This window comes from Falco rusticolus, chromosome 10 (assembly GCF_015220075.1).
Source record: "Falco rusticolus isolate bFalRus1 chromosome 10, bFalRus1.pri, whole genome shotgun sequence".
Taxonomy (NCBI): Eukaryota; Metazoa; Chordata; class Aves; order Falconiformes; family Falconidae; genus Falco; species Falco rusticolus.
The window spans coordinates 10,028,059-10,048,685 of NC_051196.1; the positions used below are offsets into that span (position 1 = coordinate 10,028,059).

Consider the following 20,627-nt stretch of genomic DNA (forward strand, 5'->3'; position numbering starts at 1 on the left):
TGCTTTTCTTTCCTCATTTGTTATGTCTTGGAGAATAAATGGGAAGTAGCATTTACAACTTAAGGTTTATGTTCTGAAGACAATTTTAACAGTGATCCCCACATAAAAAGGCCCCTTTGTAGTTGCAGACATGTGTTTATGATGTTTTGTGCTGTGAATATCAAATTTCTGGTGGACGCTGTGTCACACTCTGCAAACTTGTAAACATCTATAAATCCATTGGATCATTTTAGTACCATGTGTAATGCAGATTTATTGTCTTTTGTGTGGATTTCTTTTGTTTCAGAGTTAAAGCTGAGTTGCCAGAATCCATATTGGATGAATTATGTATTCAAGAAAATTAGGCAGTACCATTTTAGATTAATATTTTCTTTTCCCTTTGTGGACTTACAAGATGCGCACACATAAGCATTAGAAAATAACATTTTGGATGGATGGCCCAGAAAGCAATTGTGTAAGTTTGCTTGATTAAATAGCATCATTCTGTAAAAGCTTGAACTAGGACTTTTTGAAAATGCTTTTGCTGTTTTTTCTGTCATTCTCTGACTATCTTAGGTAATTTGGATCTCTTCACATTTGCCAGTACAAATTCAGAATTACTCCACTGGAATTACATCAGGATATGAAACTGGAGTATGTGAGGGGGAATAGGAATCACTCTGAGCCAGTGAGCTAGTATAAATCATCATAAATCCACTTAAATTGGTGCAGGTACACTCATTGACGCTGAAGTCTGCATTGTAGACTATGAAGGCAGTAAAAGTAAAGCACCTTTTGTGCACGAGTGGTTATAAAATCCAGCCATCAAGGTCGTAAGCATTTATCAGAAATTTGCACCCAGTAAGAGGAATACGAAACCAAAAGCGATTCATCTAAATTTGGCTCAGCTCTAATTGAGTCAATATCTCTGGCCTATACAAAACAGTAAAGACATTTCTTATTGAAAACCAGCATTTTTCTAAACTGGCTGTGATTTCTGGCTACATACGTAAACATACGTTGTATAAGCATGCATGTTTGCATGTGGGTGTATATACAAATACGCAGTGTTACTCCAGCAATGTGTCTGCAGCTAGCCTTCCAAGCGGTGCTTGTTCCAAGAAAGAGTAGCTTCAGATAGAGACACGGCACGTAAAGCTGCTGTCTGCCATGGTAGTTTACAATATCAGGTAGTTTGTCCTTTGACTTTAAACTCCTGGAGTCATGTGAATGGCAACCAATCTCAGTTTCTGGAAAAAAAAAAAAAATAGCCCACCCAACACCCCCCCAAAAAAATTCCAAAACAAAATATTTGCAACCTTAAAAATGGCAGAGATGACCTTGAATGGAAACCCCATACATTAAAGAAAGGCAGGCAGTTCAAGAACTGCAGAAGTGTGTATGTATATATATTTATGCAGGTGTATATGCATATATTTAAATCTCCTGGTTTTGAAAGATTGAGGTTAGAAGCATTGTGTTGTCGCTGTGCTCCTCCAGCATTAGGGTTCGGTTCTAGTTAATCACAAACTTTCAGAATAGACCCATTAGTGTTGTAGCACTTGAGTAATTTTAGTTTTGCAAGTATGGAGTCAATTATATGGAAAGACATGGCTCTAGCACTCAGAGGAGAGACCATTTAACACTACATCTTGCTGTATTTATTTTATGATTCTTTGGATAGATATGCTAAAATACGTCTAAACCACAGAGAGTGCGTTGGGTGATGTGGCATTTCTGAGCTCAGTCAAATAATAAGATGTGTTTTATTCAAATCAGAATAACATTAAGCCCTGAATACTAAACAGAGCAGCAAAAAGCCTTCAGCGCACAAAATAAACAAGTAAAAAACCCAAATGAAACTGTCTAATAAATACAATGTGGAGCAACAGGCTGCATGTACTAGAGGAATTAAGCCAATTTAAACCGTATGGGCAGTACTCCACTTTCAGATGTGCTCAGCGTCCAACGGTTTCAATGGCAGTTGGATGCATGCATCAAAGGGTGAAGCCTGGCTCAGAGCACCCGCGTGGATTTGATAGCATAGGTTTATGACCTTGTAATCCTAGAGCATCTAAAACAGTAAGAACTCCATCCAGCTTAAAATAGCTGCTGTAGTTGCTGTTGGTACAAGCCTGTGGGCTCCCCAGCTCGGGGGGCCAAATTTGGTGCTGGCACGATAGGAGGAAGTCTGTTGACAGCTGATAGCAGTGGAGTTGCGCTTGATTACATCATAACAAATTTGGCATGTGGAGCTGAATCAGAAGTCAGAGCTGAAGCGTCCGTTCCTTATCCAGAGTTAAAACTGGGACTTTCACATTGCCAATCCACAGAGATTTATCTGGCCCATGTGTAACCCTGTGGCTTTTAAGGGTCTTGCTTTAGAAGTGCATTCAACCCCCAGTTCCACTCAGCATGGTGACTGTAAAAAACAGAAGGACTGGATTTTCCTCTTACATCCAAAAGGATAAAGTCCCTAATCATGCCAATGTAAGCACAACGAGAACAAGCCTTGTGGCAGCTGATGCGCGGGGCTGTATCTGGGCCACAGCAGAGGGTGAGAACAGAAAGGTGCTCTTAACTCTGCTTGCTGGTGTTGTCTAGGGGCCAAGCATGCCTCATGTTAAGCATCAGAGGATGCTGCCACAGGTCACAGTGCACTGGTCTGGCTCCTGGCGACTGGTGTGGTACAGCTGAACTGCAGCTGTGTCCCCCCTCATACCTTCCTGGGTCTTTACACACTGAGACTCTGAGTGGAGGTGCTACTGATGCGCCAAGTCATTCCTCAAAGTATTTTAAGAACTTAGATGATTTTATTTTCATTTCAGCTGCTGCAAAAATTGTCCCAAAGCTGTGTGATTTGTTTTTACTAAAATCTTAAATTGCCAGAGTGATTTTCATGAAAATTAATTAAAACAAATTAATGAAAAGCAGCTGGAAAATGGATTCCTCTGCTGAAACTGTGGTATGCAAACTCTTAACCTCAATCACATTTTTGTGGTTCTTCTATAAACACCTAAGGATATAATAGTGGTTTGTCATGGAACTTTTTTGATGGAAATTCTTAGAGAGTGAGGCTATACTACATAATACATTTTCTTTCTCTTTCCATACAACTTGATACAATGCATGTTCTTACCTGCTCCTTTTAGCAGTGGTATTAATCTGTAGTTAAATCTTTTGAGTATTGGGGAAAAAATGAAAAAGATGCTGTCAGGCTCAGGGTTTCTCCATCGTGTTTTCAGTTTGTAGGGGATGGGAGGGCAGGAGGAATCTTTATTATGGGACTAATACCAACCTTGGGCATTGGTTGCGCACTGCAGAATGCAGTGGCTGAGGAGGAGCTGTCCTCTCTGGCAAACTGGATCCATCTGGGATCTTTGGGTCATCTGGAGGCGTGTTGGGTAGGTTCTGCGAATGGCTCGGGCAGGTGTGAGAAATGTATGCGATTTGGGTGAGCTGCCTGGGGGAAACAAGACCACCACTCGTGTATATCTGTGTACAGCAAAGCAGGACTTAGCTCCAGCTGTACAATTAATACAACACTTGCAATGTATTCTAGAACAGATCAATGTATTAGTTTCTCCTGTATATTTATTATTATTTTATTTGTATTTTTGTTTCTTTTCCGTGCAAAGATATGGTGGATTTTTGTTTGCTTTATTTTCAGAAACTCTGATGATATGATGGTCAGGTTATTAAAAGTAGAATGTAATAGCGGTGCGCATTGGAGGACAAATATGGGGACATTCAGTGGGCCTTGTAAAGAATGCCTTGCAGAACATTCAGCCTGGAAAGGTCTACCCGTGTCTTGCTGGAGAAGTGTCATGAGCTCTGCCAGTGGGTCGCTCCCTGGAGAGAGGAGCCAAAGGCTTTTCCCACTGTCTTTCTCTAGGAAAATAAGCAGACTGCTTCTTCTGGTGTGTCTTGCCCAAGCAGAGCATCCAGCCCTTCAGGATAGGAGAGCTCCGTGGAGCAAGTTTGCTTGAACAGTTTTCATTTACTGTGCTCCCTCTTGGGACTGATGTGAAAAAAACGTTTTCTGCCCAGGAACCTTTGTGCAGAAGTTCTCCATGAACTAAACATTTCAGATCAGAAAGACCTCTGCATGGAAATTTTCTATCCACTAATGTTTTTATGCCCATAACCGTTTTGAACTGAAATGGGGGAAAAAATAAAAATCAAAGAGGTTAATAAAACCAACAGTGATTTTCCCTAAGGAGTGCTAGCTGTTCAAAAAATTGCCATTAAGTGTAAACAGTTCCTGAGATTGTATATGCTAGTCCAAATTCATCCTTGCTATAACTCCTCAGAACTCAGTGGAGTTACACGAGGGATTAACTTGGTCCATTGCTCTCAGCCATCAGTTTTAGAGGATATACAACAATCGAGGGAACTATTATTGTCAACATTATTTTATGACTCTTTAGAGCTGTTCAGTATTTGTATTTTACAGATACACAAGCAGGGTGAGTGTATGGAGCAAAGTTAGTGTTTCAGTATTTAAGGGAGTGGATTTTTCAGTTATTTTTGTACAATTAAAAGTAACAAGCATTCTAACAGCAGTTATTGCTATGAACCTTACATAGATGCCTGAATACAGCTACACAGATTCTTGAAACATGCACAGGCATTTCATCTGGCAGAGCACAAAACATCTCACAAGGCATAGAAAATACCTGGAAAGTTTTAAGTACTGTTATCACACCAACTGACTAATTATCACAGTGTTCATGTGAAACTTAGCTGTTTATTTCAGCCAGGAAGTTAAGGCAGAGAGGTAAAATTGTTTTTCAAAAGCTAACTCAGAGACAGTCACAGGGCCAGGGACAAAACACAAGATCTCTACTGTCATTCTGTACTTTTCTGTTTTCTCTGAACCTAAATTGTTTCTATAATTTTCAAAATAAACTGAGGAAAGCTTCAGGTAATAAATCTGAAACGTTAGATGGTGGATCTGTATCTGCACAAAACCCATATGTTTTAGTTCATGTCAGAAGGTGTATACAGCTACCTGAATCTTTAGGACACATGTAGGATGATTGAATTAAATTATTTAAGTTTAAACTCCGACTGGAACAGGTAGTGCTAACAACCAGTTCTGCTAAAGGTCTGTACACTGGAAAACGAGCAGTCAGAACAGCATTACTTGTTGTTCGTAAGATGGTCAGGCTCTTGCCTGGTTCGGTAAGTCAGGTGTGTACTGATTTATTGATGATAGAGCAAGAGACAAACTTGGCTGATCATCAGAGGGGGTACCCTCCCTGGGCAGTGCTGTGTGTTCTCCCACAGTGGTTGGATTATTGTATCGGCTCGTTTGTGTTTATTCTCTTCTGTTACAGAGGCATTTTGGGGCAGTGAAGGAAGTTGTCTTTGCAATCTGTTAAAGTTTGGGTCACCCAGAGGAATGAATGAAGTTGCTCTGAGCTGCACCTGGTACAGCACTAGCGGCAGGACTGCTTTTACACTTCTCGGGATATCTTTGTTCCTATGCTCTCAGAGCGTGTATGACAAGAACGTTGATTTTTGCAGCGTTAGGGGACTCTGGCTGAGTAAGAACTTGTCCATATTTCCTGACAGCTGTGGGCATCTCCAAACTATGGGATTTTGGACTACTTCCCCATTCCTGTGTCCAAGTTCTTCCTCAACCTGGTCTGAACTCTACACTAAGGCAGTACCTTTGAGGGTTCATTGTCTTTCACCTGCGTCCTGCTGCTGTAGTTTCTGCTAAAGAAAGGCCAAGAACAGAGGCCAGAAGCGTCCCACAGTCTGCTCCAGCTGGTCTCTGACTTGAATGATGGAGGTAGCCATGTGCTGCAACTGCACCTCCAGTTCTAAACAGTTTATCCTTCTGACAGCTCCTGCGTGAATGTACAGCCAGGCCCAGCTCTTCCCAATTAGCTAAACTTGAAGCATGTCCAGAGCAAGGATGACATAGCTGAGAGCAATAATAGTTTCCCTCCACTAAAATGATTCATTAGTGTTAAAATGTCAGGACCATTAAAATGCAAGTGAGCTTTTTAAAGTTTGAGGACAAATGGGCCTTACCCTGCAAAAGATTTGAGGAAGTTGCATTGATTCCAGTATCATTGTCCATGAAAAATCTACTCGTACAAATAAAGGTTTGTTAGCTAGGCCTCCCTTTTTTGTGAGCTGTATTTTATTGCTGTAATTCCACCTAGTGGCTTATCTAATAGAGTCATGTTCTTGTAAAGAAATTAAGACAATTAATGCTACTTTTAGCAAGAGTGAAATAGTAAGTAAAATTGAATTGAAATTTGACCAAGCTCTTTTTTTTTATTTCCTAGTATCTGAATTACAGGAAGAAGGAATAAATGCCATTAACTTACCTCTCAGTCCAATTCCATTTGAACTAGACCCTGAGGACACTATGCTAGGTAATTCACAACAATTTTACATCTCAACATAAAAGCTTGATGTAAAATAAAATGTCATGTCTGTAATAGTTTCTAACATCTTTTTTTAAACCTTCCAGAGGAAAATGAAGTTCGAACAATGGTTGATCCAAATTCAAGAAATGACCCAAAATTACAAGAACTAATGAAGGTAATAAAAAGCATGTAAACACTTTCAGGAAAGCGAAACTATTTTTTAATGCTTTCCCCACTTCTTTCATTTGAACATCTCAAAGCACTGTTTAGATATTAATTAAACTACATTGTGTGTACATCTCAGTGAAATGGGCAGGTCATTTGTTGCAGTATCTCTTTCTAGGTATGGCACAGAGAGTCTTAAGAATCTGGATTAAAATCTTGAGTCCAGATTCTTACTCCCAATCCAAGATCACACTGACTTCCCTCATAGTCTTTGTGATTCTTGGGGTTGGAACTGTAGCGGGAAGCTTCATTAGAATCAACCTCAACACCTTTTGCTTCACAATAAAATGTTAAAATACTACCGAAAGCAAAGGACGGATTACACTCCAGAAGGCACTGCATCAATCAGGTATTTGTCTAGATCTTACGGTGCACTGACACAGCCACCTTTAGAAGAGTCCTTCCTGTTCTCTTCTGATGGTATTTCAGACTGATTATATTTTGAGCCATTGCAAATTTGGTATTCTTTCTGCTAACTATTTTCATCATTGTACAAAATGACATGTGTTTTAAATTGCAAATGAATAGTGTATAATACTGCCAAATTTGTGTTTCCCATATAGGTATTAATTGACTGGATTAATGATGTGTTGGTTGGAGAGAGGATTATTGTGAAAGACTTGGCTGAAGACCTGTATGATGGACAAGTATTGCAGAAATTATTTGGTAAGAAAAAATGTATGTGCATGCTGTTGGGGCACTTTGTAAGTAAGTGGATCACTGGTTCCTACTTAGGAGCCTTAGTATCATCTTACATATGCCACTAAGTGATATAAAAATAGCAGTGTGTTATGAGACCCTTGAGCAATAGGCTGTACACACAATCCTTATAGCTACAGTGCAATGTGTAGTGTTCTGTAGTTGATGAGAACAGCATAAAGCCTACCTGGGGTGCTAGAGAGGGAGGGTTCTTGTCTTGGCAACAGTATTCACTCCGTTTAAATTTATTATCCGCATATGTGCTGTACAAACTTAACCGTGTTACAAGTGGAAAGTAAGTTTGAAGGCAAGGGTATTTTCAGTACAACGGTGGATGTTTTTAATCTCTGCTGGTTCCATACTATAGTTTCTTCACATCGCAGAGTTCCTCTGGAAAGTTGGAATTTCTTTCTGATTTGATGTCTGGCTTTTAATGTTACTGAGGTAATGGTACCCAGTGGATTGCAAACTGAGCTTCAGCTGAGAAACAGATAGAGAAAAGAAACTGCTAATGCAGAGCTGGCATGTGCTTTTTTAACTGTTGGCTTGGAAGCCATTTACTTAGTTATTACAGCTCATAAAGTCTCCAGTAAATTTCTTTTCAGTATCTTAAATGAATCTTGAAACATCATGTGAGCACTTCTAATAAGACTACACAGGTTATTCCTCTCTATGAATGGTTAAGCTATTGACTATATGGTGATGGACTGGATATGCTCCAGACTGAGCAATTTGATTCTCATGGGCAGCCCTCCAGTGACTTTACCCAAACCCCAGAAATGCATATCAGATACAGCCTGACTCTAAATATGCATATACTGATCCAGCACTTATTGATTTCAGTGGAATCTTTTCCATTACTCTTAATTCCCTGTGGATCACTTTTATGCTAACTGAAGACTTTGGTCTTGTTGTGAGACTATGCACAGACTGATTTTCTGTGGAGGCACAAGAAACTCATGGAGATAGCAGTCTCTCCATGGCAGGATTCGTAGGCTGGTAGCTCAGGCTCACTCTCTTTGGGAAGAGCCTTGGTTGGCTTTGATGAGAACAAGATCAGCTGTTACCAAATAAGATATAGCTTAAGAAGTTACCTCTTAAGAAGATTTTCTTTCATAGAAGTAAATGGATAGGCAACCAAGCATTTTGTTTCTGGTTATCAGGGAGCTTTCACTGTTAAATTTTCTTTGCTTATTATTTAATGGTAAGCATTAAGCCATGTTTGTGTATACCTAGCAATCTGTACTAATTATTAACAATCCAATTCGTAGAGTATTTTAAAATCTATTGCAAGTGTTGAGTGCAGAAATGGGCTGTGGTTTCATAGAAAGAAATTACCCAGGGTTTTTTAGTTGTTTTCATACCTCTCGAAATACTTGTTCTCATTTCTTGGGTGCATTCTCCATCTCTGTGAGTGTGGTGTTACTTCACTTTTATCACAAACGGGCCAAGTAACATTTTTTGTATGTCCTGAGTCTGAGAGAGAAGCCAGGAGGCTGAGGCTGATGAAACAAGTCTCCTTAAAGTTGATACCTTGTTTCCTAGGTTTGATGATCTGCTGTACAAGCCACTTGCGTACTGAATACCCTTTATGCAGTAGCAATAGAAGTAATGGGCCTTACCTCCGAGTCTGATGTTCCCTGAAGGGAGTTGCAGCAAGTATTTGTTAGCCAGTAGTGTGGTTTTCATTAATACTTGGCTTCCCCTTGGCAATAGGTAAATAAAAAGAAAATGTGAGCTGTATCTTCAGGAGCTCAGAAGTGTGGAGGAAAGTGGCTCTGGAAGGAAAACCAGATAATTTTAAAACTAGGAATTCTAATATCTCTTGAATGTACACTTGGGTGCATGGAATGTCTTTATGTTCTTTGTGGAGCTGACAATGGTTTTTCTTCTGTTTTTTCTTCTATTACCTCTTCAGAGAAACTTGAAAGTGAAAAGCTGAATGTTGCTGAAGTTACTCAGTCTGAAATTGCTCAGAAACAGAAGCTACAGACAGTGCTTGAAAAGATCAATGAAACCCTTAAACTCCCTCCAAGAAGCATTAAATGGAACGTTGACTGTAAGTTGTGTGTTTTCTGTGCTGTTCTCATTTGTTGACAGGCGAGAGTTTGTAGCTGCTATCTGGAATTCTGGAATACCCAATGATAAGGGAAGGCTGAAACCTGGTTTTATGGCAGGAGCTGGTCTGCAGGGCACTTCCAGATCCCTTTACTGGTGCTCATCCTCCAATTTAAATAAACTGTCTTTTCAGAGTCTGTCGAAGTATGGTGTTTCTGCTCTTATACTGGTATGCATATGGACTGAAGTTTTCTGTTACTAAATTGGTTTGTTGCAATGGGCAAGTACTTGCATAAATGGGCAGAAGGAAGGTTAGGCCCTAGGTTGTGTAAAATTTGCAACATAGAGATGAATAATGTTTCTGTTTAAGGCTAAATCTGAACCACTGATTTGGATTACAAAACTGTCATCTAGACTAGGACTGTACCCTTCCTTGTTCTACTGTATTAAAAATGAATATAGTAATAACTAATAGAAATGCCCTCAGTGGCCCAACAAAAGTCATTTTAGTACATAAGTGTTGCAGAAAGCAGGTTATCATCAGTTGTAGAAAATTAGGCCTCTTTTAATCTGTTTTAAATTTGGTAACCCGAATCATTTCACACGGGTGAATGCCTTGACCAGTATCTAGCAGTTTCCCTGTCTCCTATACCTGCCTTGAGCTGAGCTGTTTTGTTTCCCATTCCATCCAACAAATTAGTGAGAGGGAGAGAAATAGCTCGAGGGAGGAAGGGTGAACATGAGGCATCTCTGACTTTCCCCTTCGTGTGGTCCCGCTGAGTTTTCTGTCCCCATCTCTTTTCAACCTCCCCTCAGGTTTTTTCCATTCTCTGTAATGCAGCTGGAGGCAGGGTGTTTAGAGTGGCCTGACAATTTAACTTCTAGTTTTAATTTAATGTTTTACATGTGTTTTAGAGCTAAAGTAAAGATAGACAGCAGCAGCTGGAGCCAGCTGTAGCACATGCTGGTGCTAGGCAGACAGACGTCTTTTTAGTATTCTGCTAAAGCACCTCATCCATGACCACTGGCACCCCAGCAAAATTTGTCAGCAGTGCTGCATTTTATATGAGCGGGTATCTCCACGGCATAGTTGAGACTTGCATTGGAAGATAATGAAGAAGGATTTTTTTAATGCATTGGATCCTGCTTTACCAGGGAAGTAAAGTAGTCGTTATTGGGTAGTTCAAGTACAAAAAACTAAGTGCACTGTAATGTAGCTATCAAATATCATTTAGGAATAGTGCTCTGGGGAAGACTATAAATGCAAAAACAAAACAGAAGAAGAAGAAAGGCAATAATAAGAACTAGAAATTATTCACTTTCATGCCAATGGTTTGATACTTGATTAAGGATTTCCTACAGTATGGCTTTTGATATCTTGTAAGTTGTGTTAGTGTTAACTACCCATATGAAACCTGCTGTGAAAAAGCTTCAATAACAAGAACTATAACAACTTCATGAGGAATGTTTGAGTCATTGAGTTTAGTAAGTTATTGCTTAAGGCTTCTGCCAAAATAGGCTCGTTTATCATCCTGCAGACATTGTGACACTTAAAAATGAATAAGTGCATGTTATGAGTACAAAAATATCTTTCTGATAGTCTATAAATCCTTATTGAAATAAAGGGAATAAAGGAAAGGCAAGGAGAATGCAGAGACAGCACTTAAACTGCCGAACATGAAATCTGGCTTTTGGATTAGCTTTGGATTTCCATCTACACAAGCCTGTGGCATCCAGACATGTTGCAAAAAGTAATGCTTTGGTGCTGACACATACTACTGACGGGGCTGCGTTCGCATGACCAGTTGAACAGGGGGAGACCAGTAAGGGTGAGGTGTCTTAAAAGTGCCCTCTGGCTCCAGGTGGCAAGAGGAGAAGAGTCCCATAATCCCTGCATCCTAAAAAGTAAAAATATGTGCTCTAGTTACTTTGCAGTTTGTAACTTGTGCTTTTAATATCTATTTCAGCTGTTCATGCTAAAAGTCTTGTGGCAATACTTCATCTTCTGGTTGCATTATCACAGTATTTTCGAGCACCCATCAGACTCCCAGATCATGTGTCCATTCAGGTGGTTGTTGTGCAGGTAAGAGAGGTGTTAAATAGCTCTTGGTAGTGTTGTGAAATTGCTGGATGGGTTTCTTGAAAAATACATCTAGAGTTTCTGTTTGGGTGGGCATGTGTGTGTCTCTTTGGCTGACAAGAAACACACATGCGTCTTCCCTGCTGACAATGCTTCAACCAGAAAAATGCAGAAGTGCTTTCCCAGATTGAGCTGTGGCTCAGAATATCTTATTTTGATTGTGAAGTGGCCAGACTCTGACATTAAAAATATATGAAGCATTATTACTGTTGGAATGTGTTTATCACCCAATATGATCTCTAGAATTATTTTTTTTCCCATTTTTGACGGTCTTCTCACTTGTGTAGAGATTCAAATCATTCTTGGCACTGAATGATGAATTGTCACTGTTTATTACATTCAGATTCATGTTAGGTGACAATATTCTTTTTCAGCCTTGTGTGTGCTAATTTAGTCTGATTACAACGTTGGCTTTATCATAAGCATGCAAAAAAACGCCCTGTCAACTAAATCTTTTGTGTCAGTCAGTCTTGCTAGAGCCTCAGCCATCCAAACTCTTCATGTTATTCTGCTCATCATTTTTCTTGCAGTTGGACTTGTGCTTGCTCTATCTTATTTGGCCTTTTCCCGATGAATATGCTTTTCTTTCTTTCCAATTAACTTTGCCTTTATTTTTAGCATTGTAGCTGTCTTTATTTATACATTTTAACTGATGTTACCATGAAGTATCTGGTGCAAAGAGCTATTGCTCGAGTTTTATGTGGCTGAAAATCTTTGGGACAGATCTGAGAAAGTAACCACTCCTTTTTCCACTGTTCATATCAGAAAAGTTTCATAATTTAGGGAGGAATCTGAAGGAGAGTCTCCGGTAAGATATATCACTGACACTTGATAATGATTCATTGACTCTCAGATTCTGCTTCATAGTTTTCTCTGCAGATCATGAAAGAGAACCCCAGCAAATCTGCACTTGCATGTCTAAGATGTCAGAGGAATACAATTTTCAAGCACTTTTCTTTGGCTATTATAAATTTGGTTTATCTCAAAGTTCTACCAAACACAGCTTAAGAAATCAGGAGTGCAGCAGTCAGGGCAGCTTTGGGATGAGAAACTAAACTGGAAAAAGAGCATAGTCCTAAAATAAAGAACCAGATCCTGCATTCTGCTGTCACTCCTTATGTCCAGACAAAATTCCCATTGAAATCAATGGATGCAATTGTCCCCTTGTTTAATAGGCTAATGTAGTACAATAGCAAATCCACTGAAGTCGGCACAGATAAACCAATTTAAAAACAATAAGTAGTGGGAGAATCTGGCTCACTGCTTTGCCTCTTAGCTACACCACTGTAGCTCAGGCGCCAGTGAATTGCAGAGAAAGCAGTTGCTCCAGAATAAAATCCAAGTTATGTTGCAGAAGATTTAGTCCTGCAGACCCCATCCGTGGTGAAAGCAAATCAGTGTAACTCCAGAGTTATGCTGATTCCTGTTAGCAGAGGGTGGGGGCCAGTATCCTTACTGTAATTGTGTTGGAGACATTTTTCATTTTAATTTTATGGTGGGGGTCTGGGTTTTTTTATTTTTTAAATCTGACGTTTGTGTCCTGTGGGATCGGTTCTGTATAATTTATCGTTTGCTCTTTGAACTCAGTGAAAGTTTTAATCAACAATCAGCAGATCCTAAAGCCTAATTTAGTGTTTAAACTTGCACGCCTCATGTTCTAAACCATCATACGTTCTGTAAAATAAGGTCATGCCTAGGGAAACTTAACAGACTATGTGGTAGCTGGTTTTAAATTCTGCTCTATACAGTTTGATAAAGGGAATAGTAGAGAAGAGAAAAATAAAAGAACTAAGAACTTCTATGAACTCTTTAAGGAAGACTGTGAATTCATTTCATGATTTTGTTAGGTTTAGAAACACATAAAATGGGAGGGTTGCTGTGTTAGCTGGGCGTAGTTTATTGAAATAGAAACAAAGATGTTTCTGAAACAAAATATGTGCCCCTGCCCAACAGGTAATCAGCACAGTTATTAAGAAAGGTTGTTTCCCTTGGCTGTTTTGTACAAAAGCTGTTAGCAATGAGAGTAATGTGAAATCTGGGTTACAAGCTGATTTGGGAAAAAATGTGATAGTTGGATCTTTTGTAGCTATTTTGTTATATTATTTTCTTTTCCTTCCATACTGATAGCATGAATACGTTTGAAGAAAGCCCAGGCTTTGTTTGATAATTTCTACTGGAACAAGAGAGAGCTTTTGTGGAGAGCTGGATCTTGCCATCATTTTGCCTCTTTTTATTTATTTATGCCATTCACAAATAGTTAAATGACAGATTGTTTGTGTGCAAGAGATGTAATTTAGTATAAGAATGCATTGGCAGAGCAGCCAGAATGGCTTTAGCATGTTCTGGATACTGGGACAGCAATTCTTGGGTACATAACTATTGTAGGGTATTAATGAGATTAGAAGAACGCGTACATCGCAAGCTTAATCTGAGATCATTGGTTCCACTGCCTGGGAAGGTCTGAAATGTTTCTGCCCAGCATTGCCTCCAGGTTCCCAAGAAGTCTTTTTTTTGAACCTGTGATAAATGTATTTGTTCTTTTAAGCTCCAGAATAGTGGTACATTTCATTTTGGTAGGGCAATTATAAAGCATGATCCTCCAGGTGAAATGGATAGCAACAATACATAGGCAAAACCCTTTCAAGTAATGGGAGGGTTTTCACAGTGGGACTTTGTGTGGGAAATTAGGCAGTTGGCCCTCAGTTACGTAAAACTGCTAACATACAGCTGACATGGAGAGAGATGAAGACACTCTTTCCATTTCTAGACATATTCCCAAATTTCAGATGTATAGTCACTATGTTGGTAGTCGCCAATTTAAAAGGATAAATATGATTAGGAAGATCTTTCATGGCCCTTACTGGAGTCTTTCAGCTGTGAGGGAAGAAAACGTCAAGCCTGTCCAAATAAAGTCTTCTGTGGTTGCTAGAATGTGCATCCAGCTTTTCTTTGCAATGGGGAATCTTAATTCATGCCTCATTTCTCAGTGACTTTCAGATAATAGATACTCATTTTTATCATTTGTTATTTCAGTTATAGCCACTGTTGTCTTTAAGGAACATTACTGGACAATGTTTCAGTCCTCAGTAGCACTTCTTTGTTTTTTTAAGAATATTATGTCGTTCTCTGTCTAGTATAAAACAAGCTTTACAACAGGTGACATCAGTGTTAGGGTCAATTTTGGGTTTTTAAAGTGCAAAAGATGTGTGGGAAGCAGCCTTCACAGAGAAAGCGCTTAGAGTAGTGTTTCTAGGGTCGGTTCTGATTGTTGCCATTGGGACTTTTTCACCAGTCTTTTTACAAATCAAAAGTATTGGAAAATCTATCATGACATGTGCTGGTCAAATAAGCATCCAGCAGATGCGTGTCATGTTTGGGCAGTGTGGAAATTCCAGTAATATTAGTGATCAGATGCCAGGCACAAAACTAGGGCTTGATGGCCTGCCTTTTTTTCATCAACAATAGGATTAAGGTTGCAGAGGGAAGGCAGAGTACCAGAAGCTTTTTCTTTTCCCAGATCACTCGGTTGGCCATCGAGAAGTACAGTTGCTGTTGCTATGATGCTCAACTCCTCCAGGAGACAAGAGTGATAGGGCTTTTGCTCCAGAAGGCAATCATTGGCTTGTCAGAGTCATCATCAGGAGGAAGTAAATGTTTCCTTTCACCCTGCAGCAAAGGGAAAAATAAACAAAAGTCTCAGAGTGGAATTCTAAGTTGAGCTAGCATGAACTAGATTGTAACTTCAAGTGCAAATACTTACTGCTTTCTGCACAAGCTGGAAATGAAGATAGCCCTAAATGATGTAGTTTTTCTTCAGACTTTCAAGGTATGTGTCAGAAGATGTCTTGGCAGCCGTTCTGTGCCCCCTCTTTCAGCATGTAACACACTGGACTCCACTCTTTTTAATGCATTTTTAAATCCTCCATGAATGCATTTTTAACCATGTGCAAGGTATTTAGTAAAATATATTGAAAAATGTAACGGGGAATTCCTGAAACTATCGCCTGGCTAAAAGTACAGTTGAGATTATTCCAAGTGCCAGGCTGGAGTGACCCAGGGGGTACCATGTATGACTTTCTTGCAGAAAGTAAGTTTGATCCTCATATATTTTAGTAATGCAGTATAGAAGTAATAGACTGAAGCCTAGCCAAATCCTCAGCACTTCATGCACCAAGGGCTGCCTCAAGTGCTATCATCTCCAAGGCAGGGAAAAGCAGCAGCCTCAGTTCACATGCCAGGAAGGACTTTTCCAAAAGATTATTCTCCTTTTCTCTTTTCCACATAAGAGACAAGTCTAGGAGTAGCATAAATTTATTTTTCTCATTTCCTTGTATGACAGGGAGTAAAGAATCATGAATAATAGTCTAATGTCTAGACTGTACATGCAGTCGTCAGCGTTTGCCTGACTTTTCTTTCTGTATTGCAAAATTTTACTAATTCCAGTGAATAGAACTAACAGAGAGAACACAAAAAGAGGCAAAACATATGTGTGGTATTTACACTGCCACCAGATGACTGATCAGCATACTGGAAACAATGTCAAATTTTTAAACTCCTTCATTTTCCAACTGACTGAAATAGCAACCATTTGAGTTGGCTTCTGCCATTTTGTGTACAGCTTCTAGACACAGGCCACTCAGCACCATGTACGAAGGGCTTCTCGCGTCTGAAGGACATTGGAATCAATGCGTGGATTAACACGGAGGTGACTAGGGTCTGGAACAGACCATTTTCGTTTTCCATCACAAGCAAATAGAGCTCTTTGTGTGCAGAGAAATCAGAAAAGGAAAACACCAAGGCAAAAAAGAAAGTGCACGAACAGGGCAGAAAGGACGGATAGCCTGGGAGCAACGTTTTTTCAGAAGAGAAACATGGGCACCATCTGCCAAGCTGTTCATTGAAATACGGTCAATTCAACTCACCTAGACATACCTCTACTAAAATACTTGCATATGTGTTAGGGTGTTTCAAATGTGTTGCTGAATTGGGGCTTTTAAAAGAAAAGTGAATTAAGAACAATGGAGAAAGGAAAAGAAATACTTCCTTCTACAGGTGGAGTTTCAAGTTTCTTATTAATGTAGAAAAGAGTTTTCTGAAATACTTGCAAGGTGAAATAATATATTACTGTAAGTTTGTTTAAAATAAGTTCTTATTTTGCAGGTTTCTCATCTAATTATGTTTGTGGATCACAAATAATTTTTTACTGTACCTTAAGCATTAAACATTACTTTTTTTTTTCTCTCTCTTTTTTTTTTTTTTTTTTTTTTCTCCCCAGAAACGAGAAGGAATCCTCCAGTCTCGACAAATCCAAGAGGAAATAACTGGTAACACTGAGTATGTCAACACCACTTTTGCCAGCAGTTCAGTAATTGAACACAGATGCGTCTCAGAAATTCAAACATTTGCTGATATTTAGATTTTGGTATTGGGGTTCCAGGGAAGACGATGCATCAGCCAGTCACTGTATTTTAGCCTTTTCAAGACCTGCAAACATGCATCAAAAAAATACAAAAGGGTGAGGAAATAGAGAGCTGAGGATCTAAAAGAAGGAGGCCAGGACAAAAGAGAGTGAAAATACACATAATCTCTATTTTATCTACTATTAATTTATTTCTGTATTTATTATATTTCTTATTTATTTTATTCAAAAGTCCTTCAAGCAAAAATGCTTCATTCTTTAATGTTGGTATTTATTTGATGGAGAACTAGATTCTTTCAAACAGGAGTGTGATAGACTGGTTTTAGGTGTTTGGACTTTGTGAATGTAAAATGACGGTAGTGAGTCCTGTACATGTCATCTCACCGAACAGTTCATGACCGAAAAGTTATTCCAAACCAACAGAGAGCAATAGTAGAATATCTTCGTTTCAAATAGAATGGAGAGAAGCCAGACCATAGACGACTTATTAATCTTTATCGATTTGCTTATGTGTAATAGTTATATGAAGTATCAACTGGAGCAAAATGCTGCAGTCCTTGAGAACCCAATCCAAGCATTGTTTTGGCTGGAATTGTATTGTAGTTGATGTGGAAAGTGCATCTTTAAAGCAAAGGGGAAAAAATTTCACAAAATCAACACGAGGAAGCCTTCTTTACTTGGGCAAGGTGCGTTGATTTGGTTCAATAGTAGGAAATCTGAGATCTGGCCTCCCGTGAGACTTTAGTCAAGCAAGGAGATATTATACTGATGGACTCCAGAATAATCCAGATTCTCAGTAGGAGTAACTTGATGAAGGTTTTCTTAATTCCATGGATATTCTCCAGTATTCACCAAGCTGAAGATTTGGCTGTATATGCTGTTTTCTTTTGCAGCACAGCATCTGCAAGTGAATGATATGTAACTATGGTTTGTTCTTTTTTTCTTTTTTTTTTTTTTTTCATAGGGCATTATCTGGAAGGCATGGTAAGCTCATTTGATTATTATCTTTTTCTTGAAGTAGCCAAAGTATATATATTAGTTCTGCAATGGGTGGTCACTTTGATCAAACTGTAAGGAAGTAGAGGATTTCCAGTTGCCCTGGCAGATATATAAATATATGCACCACAAGCTGTTGTGGCAGTTACCAAAAGGAAAAAAGCATTAAAATCAGTTTGACTGTCTTTAAAACACATTTCATTGCTTTTCAGCACGTGTTAATTTGCAGGTGCTTTGTGGTTTAACCTCCAGAACATTACTGTAATAGTATTAATGGTCATAAGTTCCCAGCATAATATGAAATGATGTCTTATCATAAACCAGCTAGTGAACTTGTTGGCATTCTTGCATATGTAACCTGCTTACACTTTAATGGCTTTGAGTCATTATTCAGCAGGCCTAAACACCATGCAAGTTCCTGTGCCTGGTATGTCTTACTGCTAGTGTTGAGACTGGCCAAATGCCTGGCCAACAGAAAACACTCATCTGAGGAGCTTAGGTGGAGTTCCACCAAGAATTTAGCATTTGCTTCTTGCAGTATTTCAGTGGTTGCCTTACAGCTGATTTAAAAGGCCTCATGTGTGACGACTTCTCCCAGTCGTATCCCTGCGCAGTCGTACTTTGTATAAAGTCTGCCTTCTACAAATGCATTTGGGTCTACTCTAGCTTCTCTTTTTTTTTTTTTTTTTTTTTTTGAGGAATATGAATGCAGCTTTTTATGGAGTCATTAACTATCATTCAGGAGATTGTCAAAATGGAAATTCCTCTAGAAAAGGCTCTGGTACCTTTTTGTATTTTTCTTTCTGTTTTCTTCAGAAGGTGGCTCCAGTAGCCCTCCAGCCATGCTACCCTAGGTTGTCCGTCCTGTTGATAATGTCCAAAATTGCATATCAGAATGGCCCAAAACATCTATACAAAGAATCATATTGCAGCTGTGTAATCATAAGCTTGCTTGAGGAGGTTAATAATATAGCGCACCGCAAAGCAGTCAGTGGCCCATGGGGAAAATCTTCCTCTGCAGGTGTAGTGACTCTAGACGCAAACTCGTGGTCTTCTACACAAAATGATTTCGTTACTTAGCTCCTTGTATCTGGCTGTTTAAGCTTTTATGCATAAATGTATCATTCTTTATTTATGAAAAACAGGATTATTAGGTAATCCAAATCCTACTTGAAAACGATGCTTTTTATAAACCATAGAGAATAAGTTACTAGCAGCTTATAGCAAGAGAGCAGTATGCAAAATACATGGTATTTGGAATATAAAGAGAATATGTTGAAACCTTTTGCTGACTGTGATGTCTCAAATGGGTATGTGCCTTTATAAGTGTTTATTTTGCATTTGGACAACTGCTGCTCAGTGTATTAACATCTCTGAATGTTTTTCAGAAAGAGATGCATTTGACACTTTATTTGACCATGCTCCAGACAAGCTCAATGTAGTGAAAAAGGTTGGAACATTTTTATTTTTGAAATACATAATGTGTTTGTGTGCATGCTTGTGTGAATCTGTTTGTACATATGTCGTGTGTATGTACATAATCTATAATTGGCATAGTTTACACACATTAAATACAATTAAGCCTTATGCTTAAATATACAAATTCATCATTATAATGTTACTTTTTACAATATTTAGCAGCATGAACTTAACTTTGGAACACAGAACAACACGTAGTTATCAACATTTCTATCAAAAAGAATGGAATCAAAAAGAATTTCCATCCCACAAAGCGTATGTTGAGTAGAACCCAACTGGTAGATTGAATGTACTGATTGATGCCAAAGAGGTATCCAGTTTACAGCTGGCAAGGGTCTGACCTAGAGTGTTTTGGCTGCTGTCAGACATGAGTGGAGTCCTATTACCCACTTCCTTACAGTAAGTCTGCTACAAGGGTTTTTTTAAGTATTACTATGTTTTAACAGTGTATTTTTATTTATATACATTGTGTTCATTTTATTTCTGTTCTTCATTCTTGGGGAAAAAAAAAAGATACTGTTTTTGTTCATGCTACATTTCACTTTTAAAACTTAAAATTTGTGTTGCAGTCTCTTCACTCCTGCAGATTCTTTTCTGGGTAGAGTTCATACTGCATGAGTTGAACTGCTGCCTTACTGAATAGGCCTTCGTTACATTGTTTTCCTATTTCAGACTCTCATCACCTTTGTGAACAAGCATCTGAATAAATTGAATTTGGAGGTGACTGAACTGGAGACCCAGGTAGTATTTTATAGCCTTTCTTAAAGAGGAGGGATAGTTGTGCTGTGTTATGCGCAGTGCCCCCAACTTTATGCAGAAATGTAATTGAATTATTATTATTCATAGAGCTCTAAATTGTTATTTCGATGGGAAACTCTTCAATTCTAAATATGTTTTATGAAGACGATCCTCACCAATTCAGCAAAGAAATCATGAGGGCAGCTAAATTTCTCTAAAACAGTTTTGTGCTTCCATTAGAATAAAAATTAATTAACAGATGCTACCTCTCGGGCACTGCCAAGTGCTGTAAGCAGAACCTGTGCTTGTTTTGATGAGGAAAGAACTCTGCCCTCTTGGTTTGTTCCAATGTCAAGCTGAACAGTTGTTTCCTGCCTACCTTTACACAAGCAGGCAATTCCATGGGATTACAATGACTCCATTCAGTGAGATACGTTCTTAAAAGTAAAGCTACTCAAGTGTATAGGCAGCTGTACAGTTGGGCTGCAGGCTTGATTGCACC

General features: G+C 38.9%; 1 protein-coding gene across 5 annotated transcripts in view; it reads left to right on the forward strand.

Annotated features, from left to right (window-relative positions):
* Positions 1–20,627, forward strand: part of PARVA (parvin alpha) — a 65,449-nt gene that overhangs the window by 37,541 nt on the left and 7,281 nt on the right. For all 5 annotated transcript variants that reach the window (XM_037402529.1, XM_037402528.1, XM_037402532.1 and 2 more), the window contains 9 exons: positions 6,288–6,377; positions 6,476–6,546; positions 7,160–7,262; positions 9,214–9,354; positions 11,321–11,436; positions 16,769–16,827; positions 17,877–17,896; positions 19,297–19,358; positions 20,060–20,128. In XM_037402529.1, coding sequence (XP_037258426.1) covers positions 6,288–6,377; positions 6,476–6,546; positions 7,160–7,262; positions 9,214–9,354; positions 11,321–11,436; positions 16,769–16,827; positions 17,877–17,896; positions 19,297–19,358; positions 20,060–20,128 — 731 coding nt within the window. The remainder of the gene's footprint in view (positions 1–6,287; positions 6,378–6,475; positions 6,547–7,159; positions 7,263–9,213; positions 9,355–11,320; positions 11,437–16,768; positions 16,828–17,876; positions 17,897–19,296; positions 19,359–20,059; positions 20,129–20,627) is intronic.